Source organism: Carlito syrichta, unplaced genomic scaffold (genome assembly GCF_000164805.1).
Source record: "Carlito syrichta isolate Samal-C Ts95f unplaced genomic scaffold, Tarsius_syrichta-2.0.1 Scaffold130659, whole genome shotgun sequence".
Lineage (NCBI taxonomy): Eukaryota > Metazoa > Chordata > Mammalia > Primates > Tarsiidae > Carlito > Carlito syrichta.
Window position 1 is genome coordinate 81,371 of NW_007074755.1, and position 22,628 is coordinate 103,998.

The 22,628-nt window shown below is 41.4% G+C and overlaps 1 protein-coding gene across 8 annotated transcripts in view; it reads right to left on the minus strand.

Annotated features, from left to right (window-relative positions):
* GTF2I (general transcription factor IIi) overlaps positions 1–22,628 on the minus strand; it is an 85,999-nt gene that overhangs the window by 62,960 nt on the left and 411 nt on the right. For all 8 annotated transcript variants that reach the window (XM_008049189.1, XM_008049186.1, XM_008049188.1 and 5 more), the window contains exons 2-7: positions 20,018–20,156; positions 15,790–15,924; positions 14,034–14,217; positions 13,829–13,857; positions 9,150–9,204; positions 8,623–8,666 (exon numbers count right to left, since the gene is read on the minus strand). In XM_008049189.1, coding sequence (XP_008047380.1) covers positions 8,623–8,666; positions 9,150–9,204; positions 13,829–13,857; positions 14,034–14,217; positions 15,790–15,924; positions 20,018–20,156 — 586 coding nt within the window. The remainder of the gene's footprint in view (positions 1–8,622; positions 8,667–9,149; positions 9,205–13,828; positions 13,858–14,033; positions 14,218–15,789; positions 15,925–20,017; positions 20,157–22,628) is intronic.

Here is a 22,628-nt window from a genome sequence, read left to right on the forward strand (position 1 = left end):
ATTTTTTGATTTATTGTAGAGATGAGGTCTCGCTGCCCAGGCAGGTCTCGAACCCGCGGGTTCAGGCATTCCACTCACCTCAGCCTCCCAAAGGCACGGGATTACAGGCTGAGCTACCGAGCCCCGCTGAAAGAAACCATTTTCAAGTAAGCCAGAGCACTCCATTCTTGTTCACATGGCCTAAGCAGCTCTGAGGAAAATAACCAACTCCAGACCACTCTAGCCTTCCTGTCCCACCGTGTGCATGTGTCGGGGTGTTGGGGCAGAGGGGGGAGAAAGACACTGAGAAGAACTTGTGAGGTTTACAGTCCAGAAGCACAAGCTCACAAATTTTACCATATGACAAGAGGTCCTAACCTCTATTGTTCTCATTCCAGGAGTAGATTACTCTCAGACAAGAACAACGGATGGGTATACACACACATTTCAGACTAAGATATTCAACCACAATCAGACCAATCCTATGATGAACTAAATTTAATATCTGACTTGAGAAACATTCCAGACAATACTTTCAACTCTAGAGAAATAGCTCAAAAAGACTCTGCTGGATATACAAAAGGATATTTATCCCTGATGCAACAAGTAAAGAAGGGTTACTATATGGCCTGCAATTACTAAGTAGAGATTGTTTTGCTACTAAACACCAGTGGCAGAGAACACTGCCTCTGGAACATCTGGGATTCTGTGGGTTGCCTCTTAGTACTTACACGCCCATCAGTAAAAGCTAATGGAAAATTAAAGCAAACAAAAAAGCAAATCCACGGGGATTCAGATCCTTTAGGAATGAAGGTTTAAGCTATTTCAAACAAGTAGAAAAAATCTTGCCCAGCTAAGGTCCTGGCTAAGGCAAAGGAAACAATATAATTGGCAGTGAACTAAGTAAAAAAAAACAACAAAACTTTGCGACAATCAATAGCAGATTAGGGTGACTACAGTTAACAACAATGTATTGAATATTTCAAAATAGCTAAAAGAGAGGACTTGAAATGCTCCTAACATATAGAAATGAGAACTACTTAAGGTAGAAGACACCCTAAATACCCTGACATGACCATTACAGCCTATACATGTGGCAAATATCACATGTAGCTTATAAGTATATGCAATTATTATATATCAATTAAGAGTAAATCTAAGCTGGGTGTGTGGCTCACACCTGTAAATGCAGCACCTTGGGAGGCACAGGCGAGAAGACTGCCTGAGCTCATGGGTTTGAGACCAACCTGGGCAACATGGTGAGACCGGATCTTTACAATAAATCAAAATATTAGCCGGGCGTAGTGGCACACACCTGTGATTCCAGCTACTTGGAAGGCTGAAGCGAAAGGATCACCTGAGCCCAGCAGGTCAAGGTTGTGGTGGCCATGAGTGTGCCACTGCACTCTAGGTCTGGGCAACAGAGTGAGACTTCGACTCACCAAAAAAAAAAAAAAGAGTAAATTTTTTTTAAAGTGTGAGTATAGCAGCAACTCACATTTTCTTATAAATGTGTTTGTGTAAATATTATGTATCTGCAGATATTAACTATTCTCTCTTGTCCTGTGTCTTATTATTCTACATAAGTTTTGTTGGAGGCTTCCTTTACCCCGTAATTCCTTACATAAGAGAATAACCAAATAGGTTAGAACTGAATTTGAGAAGCAATACAGGTCACAACTGGATGGTGAATCAATCTTCCAGAGACAGATATAATGAATGCTAGAATGTTGTGTCTCCCAATTTGGAGGAGAGGGCAAAAATGAATTTCTTTGTAGGAAGTAAAGTAGCATCCTGTTAGAGTGGAAGAGTTGTTTCACTGTTATCCATAAGTTCAAATGGGAGGATGTGTTTGTACGCAGTGGCCTGGGCCGGCCATTAAGCTGCTGTCTGAACCTCTGTGAAGTGTGAGCTCTGCACATGCGCTGGTTCCATGTTCGCCTCTGCCAAAGGAACACCACCGGGAGACAAGGCTCGGGGAGGAAAAAGGGACGTGCACTTTCCTCTGGGCTTGTCTGCACCCAGTTCCCGTCAAGGCCATTTCTTGGTACCCTCTGTCGGCCTAGCAAAAGCAGGCCCTTCCTATCATAACAGCTGGGCCCAGCTGGCAATGTTTTCAACACCCCCTGAACCAGTGTCAACATGCCCCTCAGACACCAATACCAGCTAAACAGCATCCCAACATAGAAGTCAAATGAAAGCTTCAGGGGTAGCAGTCATTTCCTAGAGCTGTTCCATGACACCTTATTAGTCTCCTTTTGGTGACTAAGTTAACAATATTTTACCTACTTAACAATCTTTAAGTTAAATTTTCTCTGTTCAAATAACCGGTCATTGTTTTTTTCTCCTGACTGGACCCTGCCTGTAAATGAAAAAAATAAAACAAAAATCTTATTTGTAGGATAAATTAAGAATATAAAGATGAAGCCCAGGTGCAGTGGCTCACGCCTGTAATCCCAGCACTTTGGGAGGCTGAGACAAGAAGACTCAGGGGCAACTTGGCAAGACTTCATTTCTACAATAAATCAAAAAGCTAGCCAGGCCTGGGGGCATGCACCTATCATTCCAGCTACGTGGAAGGCTGAGGCAGAAAAATCTCTTTAACCCAGCAGGTCGAAGCTGTGGTGGTTGTGGGAGTGCCATTGTACTCCAGCCTGGGGGACAGAATGAGAGTCTGACTCAAACAAAAAAAAGTGTGTGCATGTGTATGTTTGTATACACCAATAAAATAAACACAGATGTAAACATATGGATGTATATATGGGAATGATTTATTTTCCTTATTTTGCTGATTGTACTGTGGTTACACAGAATGACGTCCACATTTGTAAGAATTACACACAGTAGTAAGAGTTAGGACACCATATTGGCAACTTACTGTTCAATGTACAGGAAAAAGTTCCTTGCACTGTACATGGAGGCTGTGCATTTGCAATTGTTTCATAATTGAAACTACTTTAAATGAAAAAGTTTAAAGAATTACAGTGTTATTCATGTCTTTCATATCTTGCTTTTCTGTTGTAGAATATCTCACAGTTATGTCCATAAGAATATATATAAATCTAGCTGGGCATGGTGGCTCACGCCTGTAATCCCAGTGCTTTGGGAGGAGGAGGCGAGAAGAATGCCTGAGCCCAGGGGTACAAGACCAGCCTGAGCAACTTGGTGACACCTCGTCTCTACAATAAATAAAAACATTAGACTGGACTTGGTGGCTCAGTCTGTAATCCCAGCATTTTGGGAGGCCGAGTCGAGTGGATGATCTGAGCCCATGGGTTCGAGACCAGTCCAGGAAACTTGGTGAGAACTCCTCTCTACAATAAATTTTAAAAATTAGCTGGGCATGGTAGCACGTGCCTGTAGTTCCAGTTGCTTGGAAGGCTGAGGGAGAAGGATTGCTAGAGCCCAGCAGGCTGATGCTACGGTAGCCATGAGCGTGTCACTGCACTCCAGCCTGCGCGACAGAGTGAGACTCCAACTCAAAAGAAATAAAAAAAATTAGCCAGGCATGGTGTCGTGTACCTGTAGCTACTTGGAAGGCTGAGGCGGAAGGATCGCCTGAGCCAGCAGGTCAAGGTTGCAATGGCTGTGAGTGTGTCGCTACACTCCAGCCTGGGAAAGAGAGGGAGGCAATAACCCCCCCAAAAAAAGAATATATACAAATCTATGACACTGTGTTGACTGACAACACACATTTTCATTCATGAAGTTGCAGTTATCATTTTTGCAAGGCAGCAATGGGTCAAAGACTATATGTGTCTTAAAATGACAGATATTGTCCAAGTGCCATTCACAATGCAGCAACAATTTATATGCACATGAAGAATGTTCCAACCTGCCTCTTTCCCTAAACCTCTCACTGAGACTGGGCATGAGCAAAATTTACCATTCGCCAACCTGCCAGGTGTCAAACATGATCATTCTGGGATGGTTAACCCTATTTCTTTAACTAGATTGAGCATGTTCTCTTATTTCTTGAATCTCGCTGGTTTGTTTGTTTTTTATAAGCTCCTTGTAAGTTAAATAAAACCTCCCTTTGTCACTTGCAAAAGAAGATGATGCTCCCCTTGTCCCAACGATTTGCAACTCATATCTGTACTGGTTTATACATCTAGAACACAGGTAAGTAACTAGTGAAAACGGGCATCGTATGTCTTATGAGGCTCTGGCGGTTTACTACGAAACACAATGCAAAGCCTACATAATTTGCAATTATAGACAACATTCCGGCCACCTAAAGATTTCTGCTGCGTATTCATCATCTGTCACAATGATCTACTATTTCAGTTACTTCAATGACCTGAGAAAGTGAGTTAAGGCATTTTCTAATACAATCAGTCTTGTGTTTGTAGCTAAATCTGAAATCTGAAATTCACCGCATCATTTTTGAACTAATCTAAAAGCATCGTCAAAGCCCCACAATGGCAGGATATGCAACAGCGAGAATTCAGATATGACACAATACACAACTGGCTTATATCCTCTGCAAGATGTGAAACGCAGAGACATCACTATTTTTCGATAAAGTGAAACTGTGTTTCCTACAACTGAAAACTTGAGAACTCCACATATAGCCTATAGACAAGTTTATATATTCCTTTATTAAGTAAATATTATAAATATCCATTTTTTATTTCCAATCACCACAGCTAATTACACATTGCTGTACAAGCAATAATGCAATGGCTTTTAAAAATTACATGCTATTTTCAAAAGACAAAGTTGCTTTCATTCTTTTAACACAGACCCTGTCTGTGGCTAGTACCTTGAAGCGCAAAAGGTTTTAATTTGGTTAAAATAAGAAAAGCAGGGCGTGGTGGCTCAAGCCTGTATGTAATCCCAGCACTTTGGGAGGCAGAGGCGAGAGGACTGCCTGAGCTCAGGGGTTCGAGACAGCCGACAAAATGGTGAGACCTTGTCTCTACAATAAATCAAAAAATTAGCTGGGCATGGTGGCACACACCTGTGGTTCCAGCTACTTGGAAGGCTGAGGTGGAAAGATGACCTGAGCCTAGCATGTTGAGCCGGTGGTGGCCACTGCACTCCAGCCTAGGCAACAGAGTGAGCCTCCAACTCAAAAAAAAAAAAAAAAAGTTTTTAATTTGGTGAAATTCAGGTTTTCAATTATGCCAATAAAATTGCAATCAAGTCAGGAAGCATTATGTATTCCTTTTAAATAAGCAAAAACACTTGTGCCCTAGAAATGGGACATGGCAAGAAAACAAATATAAAGTATCATGTTCAAGATCATGCTAACATCTGAAAGAACACGCAAAAGTCAAAATCAATTTATCTATATAATAAAATGGAAAAGGAGAAGTACTGGGAGTAGTAATTATGCCCTCATTTTCCACATCATAAGAGAAATAAAACCAAACATTTAATATACACGAAATGCAGTGTGGTAGTGGCAAAACGACAGGCATTACAATCCAACGGAACAGAATTGAGAGTGCTCAAATAAACCTGGCGAATTGACTTTTGAGAAAGGTACCACGGCAATTCAATAGAGAAAGGATGATCACGTCAACAAATGATGCTGAGACATCCACATGAAAAATGATGAATTTACACCCTTTCAACTCACAATGGATCTTATACCTAAACTAAACATAAGGGTAAAAACTATAAAACTTCAAGAAGAAAAGCTAAATGTAAATCTTTGTGACCCCAGGTTGGATGCTTTTCTAGAGCATAAGCAACAAGAGAAAAATTGGAAAAACTGAATTTCACCAAATTGAAAACTTTTGAGCTTCAAGGGACACCACCAAGAAAATAAAGCAACTAGCCACAGACCAGAAAAAATATTTTCAAAACCTTACTTCTGATAAAAGACTTGTATCAGAATATACAAAAAAACTCTTTTTTTTTTTCTGAGTTGGAGTCTCACTGTCGCCCAGACTGGAGTGCAGCGGTTGCTCCCGGCCACCGCAGCCTCGACCTGCTGGGCTCCGGCGATCCTTCCGCCTCAGCCTTCCGAGTAGCTGGAATTACAGGGATGCGCTACCACGCCCAGCTGATTTTTTGATTGATTGTAGAGATGAGGTCTCGCTGCCCAGGCGGGACTCGAACCTGCGGGCTCAGGCAATCCACTCACCTCAGCCTCCCAAAGGCGCGGGATGACAGGCTGAGCCACCGAGCCCGGCTAAAAAAACTCTTAACAACTTTATTTTTTTTTCTTTTATCGTCATTAAAAAAAAAAAAACAAACCCAAATTACAAATGGGCAAAACATCTGAACAGACATATCACCAAAGAGCACATATATGAGCAAATGTAAAGATGCTCAACATCATTAACTATTCAAGAAATGCAAATTAAAACCACAGGGAGCCTGGCACAGTGGCTCCAGCTACTCCAGAGGCTGAGGAGGGAGGATCCCTTGAGCCCAGGAAGTTTGAGGCTGCAGTGAGCTATGATCACACCACTGCACTATAGCCTGGGTGACAAAACAAAAGTGCTTCTCTAAATAAATTTTAAAATTCACAACACATTATCCAAAATATATCATATTCTGGAAAAGGCAAAACTATAGAGACAGTACAAAGATAGTCACAAATTCAGAGAAGGGAGGAATGAATAGCAGAGCACCGAGGATTTTTAGGACAGTGAGATTACTGTGTGATAGTCTAATAATGCACATGTTTCCATAAAATTATATATTTGTCGTTGAGGCTCAGTGGCTCAGCCTGTAATCCCAGCACTTTGGGAGGTCAAGGCGAGTGGACTGCCTGAGCCCAGGTTCGAGACCAGCCCAGGCAACTTGGTGAGACCTCATCTCTACAATAAACTAAAAACTAGCCAGGTGTGGTAGCGTGCGCCTGTAATTCCGGTTACTTGGAAGGCTGAGGTGGAAGGATCACCGGGGGCCCAGCAGGTCAACAACGCTGGGTGGCCGTGAGTATGCCATTGCACTCCAGCCTAGATGATAGAGTGAGACTCCAATTCAAAAGAAAAAAAAATTATACATTTGTCAAAATGCACAGCAAGAACAACACCAAGAGTAAACCCTGATGTAAACTATGAGCTGTGGGACATGATGATGTGTCCCTGATTATAAGAAACGTACCTCTCTGACAAGCGATATTGACATAGGAAGGAGACTACACATGTGTGAGAACAGGGCCTATATGGCAACTCTGTCCTTTTTGCTCACTTTTGAAAAAAATGGAAAAAAGAAAATGACGATGAGATACCACTTCACACCCACTAAGCCTGCTATAATAAAAAAGAGGCAGCAAAAGCATTGAACAAGAGAAGGGGAAACCAAGGCATGTCTACTCTGCTGTAAAATGGTGTGGCCATGCTGGAAGACAGTTCGGCGGTTACAAAAAAATAAAACACCAAGTTACCATACAACCCATAAATTCACACCTATCTACCCAGGGGAAATAAAAACATGTTTCTACACAAAGACACATAGGTCATGTATCATAGTAGCGTTGTTTAAAACAATCAAACAGTAAACAACACAAATGCCTATCAAATGCTAAACGGAAAAAGAAAAGACAGTATCATCCATACAATGGAATAATGTTCAAGAATAAAACTACTTATAGATGCCACATCGTTTTTTATCATGAACCTCAAGATATGATCAAAATGAAGGAAGTAAAATGCAAAATGTCACATACTGAATGATTCTACTTATATGAAATGTCCAGCTAAGATATATGTATAAAAACTACAAACAGATTAGTAAAAGGAATAGAGAAAGACAGCAAATGGACACCAGGTTTTCATTCAGGATGATGAAAATGTTCTAAAATTAGATTGTGGTGATCACTGTAAAACTCTATAAAACTACTAAACATAATCACACCTTAAATTTAAAATGGGTGAGTTTTGTGGTATACAAATTATGTTGTAATAAGGTTATCAAAAAAAAACCAAACAGCATAAAAAGGATATTTAAAAACAAGAGGCCAGATGCAGTGGCTGAAGCCTGTAATCTCAGCACTTTGGGAGGTTGAGGCAAGAGAATTGCCTGACCTCAGGGGTTCGAGACCAGCCTGGGCAACTTGGTGAGACCTCATCTCTACAATAAATCAAAAAGTTAGCTGGGCGTGGTGGCATGCACCAGTAATTCCAGCTACTTGGAAGTCTGAGGTAGAAGGATTGCCTGAGCCCAGCAGGTTGAGGCTGCAGTGGACATGAACGTGCCACTGCACTCCAGCCTGGGCGACAGAGTGAGACGTCAACTCAAAAATATATAAATAAAATAAAAACAAGAAATTTAACACAAATTTTGAGAGTTTAAAATGACTTATTTCCATGGAGAGTAGAAAATGAGAGAGCAAAGCCAATGGGGAGGTTAAGAGAACATTAGACTGATTTTTGTAAAAAGCACTATAGATCTAGCTAACCTTTTACACTACATGCTTGTATAACTGGAAAAAAACCCAACAAATTTTATCGGCAAACATGGATAATTAACAAAGAACTCTGGCTACTACTCAATAAGCAAATTCTCTTTTTGGGTTTTAGTATAATGTGGTAACATTAACAAATATTGGCACAGTTAGAATAAATTTATAGTGATTACCTGTTTCTCATCAAAACAACTGAGTCCATATACAACCTTCTAAACCAAGAAAAAGTCTTCCTTAGTTTCGCAATTGATTCTAAAAGCACTAGTACGTACCAGAATCTTCGGTGGGCTCAGTTTTCACTTTGACGGGGCCACAACTGAAAGAAGAAAACCCTGGTCAAGCAATGCAGTGGCAAGAACTCCTCACATGGTATTCAAATCACTCGCCTGACACAGTGAGTGCAAAACTGATTTAACTTAAAATTTACATCTTTATTTCTTCTTATTCATTTCTACAAGTAATGAGAGTTGCCACTCAGTTTAAGACTTTAATACCAATCTACCTTTTAGGAAAAATAAGTACAAGAAATGTTATAAAGTAGCATATCAACATCCAAACTCCACTTAAGGCTTTCCAATTCAGTGTGGTCAGTTACATCCGCTTCACCTGGAAAACACTACTACTCAGAACTATTAAGTCGAAAGGATATTTTCACAAGATCCCCAAACGATTTACTTGCCTATTAAACTTTGAGATGTAGGACATAGAGCCCTTTTAATATACTAATATCTCCGCAATTTGAAAAAGAAAACTGTGAGATGTGGAAGTTTATAACAGTAGTAATGAAAGTAGGTTTTACCTTCCACCTGGAGACAGTATTGACCTGTCAGCATCGGTTACCATCACGCGACCACCTGTGCACACAAATAAATTAGATTTAGGCTTTTTCAACACTTTGAATAATTATAACTAATATTTTCAAAAGCTTTAAATACAGAATAACTGGGGGTAAAGTTGGATCTCATATTTCTGGGTCATATTATTATAAGCATTGTATGAGTTATAAAACAGTGTACTTTGTTCTCTCCTAAAAGGAAGATAAATAGGAATGAAAAGCATCGAACAAGTTTTCATCCTCTCACCCACCGGGATCCTCCTTCAGATGATTAAAAGCTCTTACTTTTGTCAATGACAGAAATACAGAAATGTACCATTTCTCTAGTAAGGTAGAAGAAGCAGAATAAGACTCTGCTGATGTATAAATGGCAATCCAAATTGCTACTAAAAAGACAAATGGCTCAGAGACCTGGAAAGGAGTGACTGCTAACAGGTAATGGGATTTTCTTTATAGAACAACAGAAACGTTCAGGAATTGGAACACATGGCGGTAGATGCACAACTATCTAAAAACTACTAAAATTCACTGAATTGTACACTTTAAAAGGGTGACTCTTTTGTCATATGAATTAAATATCAATTTAAATATTGCAAAAGCCAGAAAGAGACAGACTCTACCAAACGTTGAAGATGTGGAGCAATTAGAAGTTTCATACGAGGGGGGACAAAGAAACCCTGGAATTTATTTGTAAAAAATTGTGTATTTATTCTTACATGTTTAAACTAGAGTCACCTTCAAAGTACTCTCCTTTTGATGCAATACACCCATCGAGATACTTTTTCTTTTTTCTTTCCTTTTCATTTTTTTTGAGTTGGAGTCTCACTCGGTCACCCAGACCTGAGTGCACCACCGCAGCCTTGACCTGCTGGGCTCCGGCCATCCTTCCGCCTCAGCCTTCCAAGTAGATGGAACTACAGGCGCGCACTACCACACCCGGCTGATTATTGATTTCTTGTAGAGGCAGGTCTCACCAAGTTGCCCAGGCAGGTCTTCAACCTAATCCCCTGGCCTCGGCTTCCCCAAGTGCTAGGATTACAGGCTGAGTCACCAAGCCTGGCCAATAGATTTCAAAATAAGGAGCCAGATTAAAACACACACACAGCCGGGCTCGGTGGCTCAGGCTGTAATCTCAGCACCTTGGGAGGCCGAGGTGAGTAGATTGCCTGAGCCTGTGGGTTCGACACCCACCTGGGCAACTTGACGAGACCGCATCTCTACAACAAATCAAAAATTAGCCGGGTGTGGTAGCGCGTGCCTGTAGTTCCAGCTACTTGGAAGGCTGAGGTGGAAGGATCGCCGGAGCCCAGCAGGTCGAGGCTGCGGTAGCCGGGAGCGGCCACTGCACTCCAGTCTAGGCAACAGAGTGAGACGCCAACTCAAAACACACACACACACACACACACACACCCACCCCCATGATTCCATTTATATAAAAATTTAGAAATTGTAAACAAATCCATAGTGACAGCAAGAACATCAGTGGTTGCCTATGAATGGGGCAGGCAGGAGCAGAAAGAAGGAACTACCAACAGGCATGAGGAAACTTGGTGAAAGAGATGAGATGTTTGTTATCATGACTGTGGTGATGGTTTCACAGAATATATACAAGGGTGAAACTGATCAAACTGTGCACTTTAAATATCTGTTGTTGGCCAGGCTCAGTGGCTCAGCCTGTAATCCCAGCACTTTGGGAGGCTGAGGCAAGTGGAATGCCTGAGCCCGCAGGTTCGAAACCAGCCCCAGAAACTTGGCGAGACTTCCTCTCTACAATAAATAAATAAATAATTAGCCAGGCATGGTAGCGCATGCCTATAATTCCAGCTCCTTGGAAGGCTGAGGCGGAAAGATCACCGGAGCCCAGCAGGTCTGCACTCAGCCTTTTGTTAAATTTAAACATGTCAAATAAATCTCTTTCTCAATCTTAAAAAGGACATATAGAAAAATCCTAGCCAGGAACGGTAGCTCACACCTATAATCCCAGCACTTTGGGAGGCAGAGACAAGAGGACTGCCTGAGCCCAAGGGTCGGAGACCAGACTGGGCAACTTGGTGAGACCTCATCTCTACAACAAATGAAAAAAGTAGCCAGACAGCATGATGGTGTATGCCTGTGGTTCCAGCTACTTGGAAGGCTGAGGTGGAAGGATCACCTGAGCTCAGCAAGTCAGAGCTGCGATGGCCGTGAGCATATACCAATGCACTCCAGCCTAGGCAACAGAGTAAGACTCCTACTCTAAAAAAAGAAAAGAAAAATCCTACCACTGACATCAAACTTAATTGTGAAAGGCTAAATGTTTTCCTCCTATATCACAAGGTAATATCTGGTGTTGTCAATACTTACTTTGGTATTGATATTCTAGCAACAAGAAATAAAAAGTATTCAGATTGCAAAGAGGTAACTCATCATGATTCTCACACAGCATGACCCAGTATGTAAAAAGTCTAAAAATAAGCATAGTCATGGGCAATTGACTTTCAACAAAGATGACAAGGCAATCCAGGCAGAAAGGATAGTCCTTTCAACAAATTATGCTGGAGTAATCAAATATCCACATGCAAATGGATGGGCTTTTATCCTTACCTTGTATCATATATAAAAATCAATTCAAAATGAATCATAGATCTAAATGTAGAGCTAAAGCAAATCTCCGTGCCCCTGGGTTAGGCAATAGCTTCTTAAATATGAAGTCAAAAGCACAAGTGACAAAAGAATACATTTGAACTCTGTCAAAATTAAAAATGTCTGTGCCTCACGGGACACTATGAAGTAAGTGAAAAGACAATTCATAGAAGCAGAGAGAATATTTGCAAATCATCTATTAAGGACGTGTACCAAGATTATATTTAAAAACTCTTAGCCAGGCTCGGTGGCTCAGCCTGTAATCCCGCGCCTTAGGAGGCTGAAGTGAGTAAATTGCCAGAGCCCACGGGTTCGAGACCCGCCTGGGCAACTTGGCGAGACCTCATCTCTACAGTAAATCAAAAATTAGCCAAGCGTGGTAGTGCACGCCTGTAGTTCCGGCTACTTGGAAGGCTGAGGCGGAAGGATCACCGGAGCCCAGCAGGTCGAGGCTGCGGTGGCCAGGAGTGGCCACTGCACTCCAGCCTGGGCGACAGAGTGAGACTCCAACTCAAAAAATAAAATAAAATAAAATAAATAAAAGCTCTTATGACTCAAGAATAAAAAGACAAACCCAATTTTAAAAAGGGAAAAGGACTTAAATAGACACTTCTGCAAAAAATATGCCAGGGCACTAAAAAAAAAGTATACACATTTTAAGATATTATCTATGTATTAATATTCACACTTGAATTGAATTATGGTAGTATTGTATAGCATGACGTCTGCTCAAAAGATGGCATTACTCAAATTAATCACCACGCTACAGGTAGGACAGTCAAAGAAAATGATTAAAGCACGGTTGTCGTCCGAGGAACGTAAGACCATTTTGAAGTGGTATTTGAAATTCGAGAACCCTGTGGAAGTATAACAACAATGGTGGCATGAGGACGCAACAGAACCTCCAACACGCCTAACGACTGCATGCATGCGTGGTAAGTTCGAGACGCATGGTACTGTGTGTGATGTGCACCGGGAAGATCCCAGAGGCCTCGCACAGCACCAAGTCCAGCAGCAGTAGTTCACCAAAATCAGAAGTGTCTGGACGCTGATGGTAACCACTTTGAACACCTCTTGTAATCGCAGAAGGCAAATGAGACTTGTATTCACCTTTTGCTATCTGTATATATTATTACAATTTTAAGACAGTTTTTTTCCTTTCTTAAAATGTATATACATTTTTTTGGCAACCTCTGTATAGGAATAGCCAATTAGCACATGAAAAAATATTCAACATCAACAGTGACAAGGGAAATAAAAATCAAACCCAGATTGGGCTCGGAGGCTCAGCCTGTAATCCCAGCACTTTGAGAGCCCTCGGGTTTGAGACCAGTCGGGGGAACTTGCGGAGATGTCGACTCTAAAATAAATCAAAAGTTAGCCAGGCATGGTAGTGCATGCCTGTAGTTCCAGCTACTTAAAAGGCTGAGGCAGAAGGATTGCTGGAGCCCAGCAGATTGAGGCCATAGTGGCCATGAGTGTGCCACTGCACTCCAGCCTGGGTGACAGAGCGAGACTCTAACTCAAAAAAAAAAAAAAAAAATCAAAACCAAAATGAGATTCCACTTCACACCACATGGCTAAAATAAAAAAGACAGTAACAAGTTGCCAGTGATATGGAGAAACTAGAACTCTCGGACACTGCTGGAAGGAATATAAAGTGGTATGGGCCACTTTAAAAAACACTTAGGGAGTTTCTAAAAAGTTAAGTGCTTTGGGAGGCTAAGGCAAGAGGACTGCCTGAACCCAGGGGTTCGAGTTCAAGACTAACTTGGGCAACTTGGTAAAATTCATCGGTTCACTACAGTGAGAAGAAACGGTTAACAGAAAACAAAATGTGCGTGCATGTATATATTATTTTTCCTTTCATCCCTGCCTTTCTGCATATCTTAGCGGTTCACCCCAAAATGCTTTCCATCATATTCTTAAAGAAAATAAAAGAGACTATTAAAATGTATTAAATCTGGCTAAACAAGTTTAGGAACCTGGCCACTTATCATGTAAGTAAAGCAAGCACTTACCTAGATGCTTCTTTGGCTCTAGGAAAGGTCTGCATTAAAACAAAACCAAAAACTACATATGAATACATAAAATTACTTTGCAAAGCATAAATTTAAATTACTTCTGTGTTAAACAGGAATTTTTAAAATATATTAAAATAAGCCAAATATGCACATTTATATGAATAAATTTATATGACAGGCATGAAAGAAGAAAGCACGTCACCTCTTAATGATAAATGAAATCCCTGCTTTGTTCTCCAAAATCCATTTCAGGGTTGCAAGATCATAGTTTTCAGGGTGCTTAAAGGTAACCCCTTCTGGAAGCCCCTGCACTACCACAGCCGACTGGTCTCGTAGCATCTTCTCATATGGTACAGGAACCACTGTGGATTTGCCTAAAGCTTTCCCTGGGAGAGGTGGAAAGAATATAAACATCATTCAATGTCAAGACATCATTAAATGTTAAGACTAAATCAGACTGGATGTGGTGGCTCACACCTATAATCCCAGCACTTTGGAAGGTCAAGGCAGGAAGACTGCCGGAGCCCAGGAGTTCAAGACCAGCCTGGGCAACATAGCAAGAGCTAGCCTCTGCAAAATAATCCAAAAACTAACCAGGCACAGTGATATGTGCTAATAGTCCCAGCTACTTGGGGGGCTGAGGCAGGATTGCCTGAAATCAGGAGGTTGAGGCTATGATGATCCCCGATCATGCCACTACACTCCAGCCTGGGTGACAGAGACTCCTACTCAAAAAATAAATAATAGCCAGGCTCGGTGGCTCAGCCTGTAATCCCGCGCCTTTGGGAGGCTGAGGTGAGTGGACTGCCTGAACTCGCGGGTTCGAGACCCGCCTGGGCAGACGAGACCTCATCTCTACAATCAATCAATCAATCAATAAAAAAGCATTACCTCATCATGGTTTAGTAAATGGCATTCATGCTCTTTGTAATATCTGATTTCTAAACTACTCTGAAATACTATTGGGTCCCATCCCCATGTCAGCAAAAGTTCTAAACATGAAACTGATCCAAAGAACCAAAATGAAAAGTATATAAAATATTTTACTTTAAAACCTACACAAAGCCAGGCGTGGTAGCTCAAGCCTATAATCCCAGCACTTTGGGTGGCTGAGGTGAGAGGACTGCCTGAGTCCGCGAGACCAGCCTTGGCAACTTGGTGAGACCTCATCTCTACAATAAATCACACACAAAAAAAACTAGCCAGGCAAGGTGGCATGCGTCTGTAGTTCCAGCTACTTGGAAGGCTGAGGCGGAAGGATCACCTGAGCCCAGCAGGTTGAGGCTGCAGTGGCCAGGGGTGTGCTACTGCCCTCCAGCCTGAGTGACAGAATGAGACTCCAACTCAAAAAACAAAAAAACCTACACAAAACGAGAGGAATAATGGCTAATTTCTTGGAGTATTCTGTCTTTAAGATGCTCCCATTCTGGTATAATCTCATATAAAATTTGGCCTCAGAATATAGAAGTCTGACAAATCCAACTAGTACCATAAAAATACCAGGAAAATTTAGGCTAAGAGTCTCATTAAAAATTTCATAAGTAAACACAATCTTCATTCACAAATAGGTGTATTTTGTCAGTCTGCCTGTGTATCAGGCTGCAAGCTCCACAGATGCTAGAAAACACACTTCATAGTGTTAAAGCCTACCTATAACCCCACAGTAAAACCTAAATCCTCCTCTGTTTGCTATTTTCTTATAAGAGCTTTATCATGTGATTGAATTAACTAAAGGTGGCCTTGCAGAAAACTGAAGGGATCAGAGCCCATGTCAGAAAAGAACAGCTCTAACAACTACAGTTGTTACTGGCTTCCTCCAAAATGGAAGTGAAAAGGCAGACCTAAGTTATTCAGTTTGTGAAAACGTGTGTTATGTGACCACTAAATCAATTACATACGGGTTAGAAAACCCAATTATGTTATACATTTTTTAGAAAATTAAAGTGTATTGCTTTTACCATAGCAAAAGCAGAAATAGTCCTCAACTGTTTTTCTGAGTGTTTCAATTTCTACAGCATCTACACTCATTCGATTCCCCTGAGTTGTAGATTTCATTTTATGCATCTCTGCAGCCTTTTCTTCTTCTTCAACACCTGTAAAATAATTAATAATATAAGAGGTTCATATCCAATCTCTTAGGAGTAATTTAAATAAGAGTAGATGATCATCACACAAAAAAATTTCTAGGCTCACTAAGGCCAACACAATAATCACCAGACGCATATTACACTTGAAATGTAGCCAGTCCAAATTCAGATATTCTGTAAATGCACAATACACACTGAATTTTGAAGGCTAAGTACAAAAAGAAGCATGCCTAACATCCCATTAATAACTTTTATACTGTAGCCAGGCATGGTGGTTCATATCTGTAATCTCAGCACCTTGGAGGCTGAAGTGGGGAGTCCTAGAGCCCAGGAGTTCAACACCAACCTAGGCAACAAACACAGCAAGACCTTATTTCTACCAAAAAAACCCCAAAAAATTAGCCAGGTGTGGCAACGCCTGGTGTGGTCCCAAGTACTCAGGAGGCTGGCGCAGGAGGACCACCGAGCCCAGGAGGTTGAGGCTGCAGCAAGCCGTGATCATGCCGCTGCGCTCCAGCCTGGGAAACAGAGTAAGACTCTGACTCAAAGATACTACTAATAATTTTTATATGATTAAATGCTAAAATATTTTACATACATTGAGTTACAGTATTATCACTAAAATGAATTTTACTTGTTTCTCTTTAATGTCATAACTAAAAAATTTTAAATTATATGAGTGACTCACATTATATTTATTTATATAACAGCACTTTCCTAAACCCCAGAAAAGGACTTAGAATTCTCCCAAAGAGGTCAGGCTCAGTGGCTCAACCTGTAATCCCAGCACTTTGGGAGGCTGAGGTGAGTGGATTGCCTGAGCCCGTGGGTTCGAGACCAGCCCAGGCAACTTGGTGAGACCTCATCTCGACAATCAAAAATCAAAAATTAGCCAGGCATGGTAGCGCATGCCTGTAATTCCGGCTACTTGGAAAGGATGAGGTGGAAGGATCGCTGGAGCCCAGCAGGTCGATGGCTGTGAGTGTGCCACTGCACTCCAGCCTGGGTGATGGAGTGAGACTCCAACTCAAAAAAATAAGAATTCTCCCAAATAACACCTAAAACTGCCTGATAAACCTACTGACTGGGTTTCAAAAGACCACCATTGCTCCTTAATACAAAATCATAAGTACAAACGACAGGTACTTCAGAATTAGACACAGACCACGGCATCGAATTATGAGTAATTAACACAAAATATAAACACCAATAGGCAGGAACTACAACTTGTAACCAAGGACAATTCCCCTCATGCTTAGCCCTAACCACTGAAGAACCACATAAGCAAGGCAATATAGGAAAGAGAAGTATAAACACAGCTGCCAGTGAGATTCTAGTATTCATGGCGTAGACAGCAGCTGATAGACACACAATCAAAACATTATTAGCATAAAAAATGCAAACATAATCAAGGTCTTAAAATTTCTCAAAATGATAAGAAACACTGGCAAATTTTTTAAAATGGATTACTACCAAAGCTTAAAAGATTATAGCAGGGGTGGGGTAGAAACAAATATGGTGGCAGGGGACAGAAATATTTTTTTAAAGGAACTAAAACAACCTTGGGAATTAAAATTCATGAATTGACCAAATTTTTTATTCACTAGTAATCCAATCAATCATCATGAATTGAATTTAACTTGACAACAGAAACTCAAATTTAGATCTTAGAGACATACTGGCAGATGCAGAAGCTATTGCAGGTTGAGTTCCAGCCCACTGCTGTAAGTATCTCAATAAAGACACACACATATTTTGGTTTTCCAGTGCACATGAAAGTTATATTGAGGCAGGCACGGTGGTTCACACCTGTAATCCCAGCACTTTGGGAGGTGGAGGTGAGAGGATTGCCTGAGCCCAGGAGTTCAAAGCCAGCCTGGGCAACTTTGTGAGACCTTGTCTCTACAACAAATCAAAAATTAGCCGGTGTGGTGGCACATGCTATGGTTCCAGCTACTTGGGAGGGCTGAGTTATAAAGACTGACTGAGCCCAGCAGGTCAAAGCTGCAGTGGTCTTCAGTGTGCCACTGCACTCCAGCCTGGGCAACAGATTGAGACTCCAACTCAAAAAGAAAAAAGAAAAAAGTTATATTGATTCTTCCTTTCAGCCGGGCTTGGTGGCTCAGCCTGTAATCCCGCACCTTGGGAGGCTGAGGTGAGTAGATTGTCTGAGCCCGCGGGTTCAAGACCCGCCTGGACAACTTGGTGAGACCTCATCTCTACGATAAGTCAAAAAATCAGCCGGGCATGGTAGCGCGCGCCTGTAATTCCGGCTACTCGGAAGGCTGAGGCGAAAGGATCACCGGAGCCCAGCAGGTCAAGGCTGTGGTGGCTGGGAGCGGCCACTGCACTCCAGTCTGGGCGACAGAGTGAGACGCCGACTCAAAAAAAAAAAAAAGAAGAAAAGAAAAAAGGTATAACTCAAAAAAAAAAAAAGAAGAAAAAAGGTATATTGATTCTTTCTTTCACAACACATTTCTCTGTAGTGTACAATGCTGTTTAATAGCGTTTTACCCACAGCAGAACTTCTTTCAAAACAGGAGTCAATCCTCTCACACCCAGTCACTGCTTTATCAACCAAGTTTATGTAATATGCTAAATCCTTGTTGTCATGTCGACAACGTTCATAGCATCTTCACCAGAAGTAGATTTCACCTCAAGAAACCACTTTCTCTGCTCATCCAGAACAAGCAACTCATTATCCATTAAAGCTTGATCATGAGATTGCAGCGTTCCAGTCACATCTTCAAACTCTACTTCAAATTCTAATTCTCTTGTGGTTTCTACCACATCATCAGTGACTTCCTTTACTGAAGTCTTGAGCCCCTGAAAGTCATCCACGAGGCTGGAATCAACTTCTTCCAAACTCCTGTCCATGTTAATATACTGACAATGTCCCATGAATCACATATCTTCTTAATGGCATCTAGAATGCCAAGTCCTTTCCAGAAGGTTTTCAATTTACTTTGCCCAGATCCATCAGAGGAATCGCCATCTGTGGCAGTTATAGCCTTACAAAATGTATTTCTTAATACAACTTGAAAGTTGAAATTACTCCTTGATCCATAGCAGAATAGATGCTGAATTAGTAGGCATGAAAACAGCATTCATCTCCTTCAGAGCTCTTCGATGATTAGGTACATTGGCAACAAACAGTTATATTTGGAATGTTTTTACTGAGAAGCAGGTCTCAGCAGTGGGCTTAAAATATTCGGTTAGCCATGCTATAAACAGATATACTATCACCCAAGCTTTACTGTTCCGTTTATACAGAGAAGACTTAGCATAATTCATCAGGGCCATAGGATTTTCAGAATGCTAAGTGTACTGGTGTCAACTTAAAGCTATCAGAGCCTTAGTTTCTAACAAGAGAGTCAGCCTGTCCTTTGAGGCTTTGAAACCAGGCATGGACTTCTTTCTAGTTAGCAAAGCCTTCTTCCAAAAGAAGACTGTTTCACCTACACTGAAAATCTGTTGTTTAATGTAGTCAGCTTCATCAATCATCTCAGTTAAATCTTCTGGATAACTTGCTACAGCTTCTCCATCAGCACTTGCGTCACCTTGACTTTCAGGTTATGAAGATGGCCTCTTTCCTCAAACCCCATAAAACAACCTCTGCTAACTTCCAACGTTTCTTCTGCAGTTTTCTCACCTCTTTCAGCCTTCACAAAATTGAAAAGTTATTAAGGCCCTGTTCTGGATTAGGCTTTGGCTTAAGGGAATGATGTAGCTGCTTACATCTCATACTACTAAAACTTTCTCCCCAGCAGCAATGAGGCTGTTTTGCTTTCTTATCATTTGGGTGTTCTCTAAAGTACCACCTTCTCTCTCATGTGTTCCACTGATCCAGCATAACTCCAAGCAAGAAACACAGTACAATATATATTTGCCATTTTTCTTAAATTCTTCAGTATTTATCCTTAAATATTGCCATTTTGGAGATTCATTTTAAGCATTTTGAAATGTCTCCATAAAAATTTCACAACATCTTTTTTAGTATAAACCTCCTTCTGCTTTACAGGAAACTATTACTTGCCTTACCTATAAATAGTTAGGCTTAAAATTTATGAAATACAAAAGATAAAAATACAATGCTTACAGTATTTTACAAAATCTTTTTGAAAATCCTTTCTGGTATTGACAAAAGCACGTCCTCTTTCGGTTCCAACAACAAACACATCCGTTTCGTACACTGCAATGCAGGCCACTTCTGCCTTGGACTTGGCCAGTTCTTTACACTATAATACAAACAGCAAACATTCTGTTATGCATAGATGGTTAAAAGCACCATTACTGCTGGATGAATTTTCAAAATGTAACACCATTTTTTAAAAGTCATCCCACTTTTTAAGTTGTTTTTCCCCTAGTTTTCAACAAAAGACAATACAGAATTTACAAGGAAAAAAGCAGAAATCCCTTAGAGGTCAGATTCCTCAAGAAATTGACTCAGACTTCATGCAGGCTTGCTGGGACGTGCTCTCAGTAACAACACCTGTGAGGCCTGAAGACGGCAAGGCTGGGTAGAAGAAGAGTCAAAGACTGGACGAAGCTGCACCAGAGCAGCCTGGACACCCTAAACGTAGGTGGTCCTCCCTAGGCAAAGGGTGAGTGAGACCTTGGGCAAGTAACACTCACAGCAGCTGGGAGAAGCAGTGCCATCAGTCCTGAAAGGGGGTGGTCTGAAACTCACCTCCAACTTACTACATATTCCACCTCCAGAAGTATTTCTCTATGAATACACAACTAGAATCAGACTTAGAGCTGAGTACACACTTACTGACTTTTACTAAGCTTATTTCTATGAGATTAAATGTTCTTTAGAGCCAGACTTGGTGGCTCAGACTGTAATCCCGCGCCTTTGGGAGGCTGAGGTGAGTGGATTGCCTGAGCCCGTGGGTTCGAGACCCGCCTGGGTAACTTGGTGAGACCTCATCTCTACAATAAATCAAAAATTAGCCAGGCGTGGTAGCGAGTGCCTGTAGTTCCAGCTACTTGGAAGGCTGAGGCAGAAGGATCGCCAGAGCCCAGCAGGTCAAGGTCGTGGTGGCTGGGAGCGGCCACTGCACTCCAGTCTGGGCGACAGAGTGAGACTCCAACTCAAAAAAAAAAAAAAAATTGAGCCGGGCTTGGTGGCTCAGCCTGTAATCCCACGCCTTTGGGAGACTGAGATGAGTGGAAAAAAATAAAATAAAATAAAATTTAAAAATGTTCTTTAGGCTAGGCACAGTGGCTCATGCCTGTACTCCCAGGACTTTGGGAGGTGGAGGTGAAAGGATTAATTGCCTGAGCCCATAGGTTCGAAACCAACCTGAGCAACATGGTGAGACCTTGTCTCCACCATAAACAAAAAAACTAGCCAGGCGTGAAGAATCACTGGAGCCCAGCAGGTTGAGGCTACAGTGGCCGTGAGCGTGCCACTGCCCTCCAGCCTGGGCGACAGAGTGAGACTCCAACTTCAAATAAATAGATAAATAAATAAATAGTCTTTAAAAACTTTAAGGTATATAACATTCCACCTTATAAATATACCACATTTCATTTAGTGTTGACAATATTGAAAAGGTTGGTGATTCTAATTTTCCATCCTAAAAATAACACTGCAATAAATAATTTGGGAACAGAATATTTATGTGCCTCTTGAATGACCTTCTCAAAAGAGCCAGAGAGATGAAAGAGAGTCAAAAAAAAAAAAGAAAGAAAAAAGAAAGCCAGGCGCAGTAGCTCAAGCCTATAATCCCAGCACTTTGGGAAGCAGAGACGAGAGGATTGCCGCAGGATCAAGACCAGCTTGGGCAACATGGCGAGAGACGTCATCTCTACAAAAAATCAAAAATTTGGCCGAGCATGGTGGTGTGTGTCTATAATTCCAGCTACTTGAAAGGTTGAGGTGGAAGGATAGCCTGAGCCCAGCTGGTTAAGGCCATAGTGGCAATGAGCATGCCACTGCATTCCAGCCCGGGTGACAGAGTGAGACTTCAACTAAAAAAAAAAGAAGAAGAATAGACATAAAATAGTCAATATGACCTCAACACCTACAATTCTGGTAATCTTCTTTACATAGATACACTAAAATACTGGCACCATACTCTAATATACAAACTCATCCTGAGTAACTTCAAATATTATAAATTCAAAATTAACACCTGCAACACAAGTGATTGCCTAAGATAGGGGTAGAAAAAAAAGTTAGAATTAACCGTAAAAAATTAATATTAAGGTACATTAAGAACATTCTAAAGCATTCTCATAAAACATGACATGAAAGGCTTAAATCCAGGCCGGGCTCGGTGGCTCAGCCTGTCATCCCAGCACTTTAGGAGGCTGATGCGAGTGGACTGCCTGAGCCCGCAGGTTCGAGACCAGCTCAGACAACTTGGCAAAACCGCGTCTCTACAATAAATCAAAAATTAGCTGCGCATGGTAGCGTGTGCCTGTAGTTCCAGTTATTTGGAAGACTGAAGTGGAAGGATCGCCAGAATCCAGCAGGTCGACGCTGGGGTGGCTGTGAGTGTGACACTGCACTCCAGCTTGGGCAACGGAGTGAGACTCCAACTCAAAAAAAAAAAAAAAAAAAAAAGGAAAAGAAAGAAAGAAAGGCTTAAATCCGTAACTACTTTTAAGCAAAAAAATTATATGTTCTAGCAGGGCTCGGTGGCTCAGCCTGTAATCCCATACCTTTGGGAGGCTGAGGTGAGTGGATTGCCTGAGCC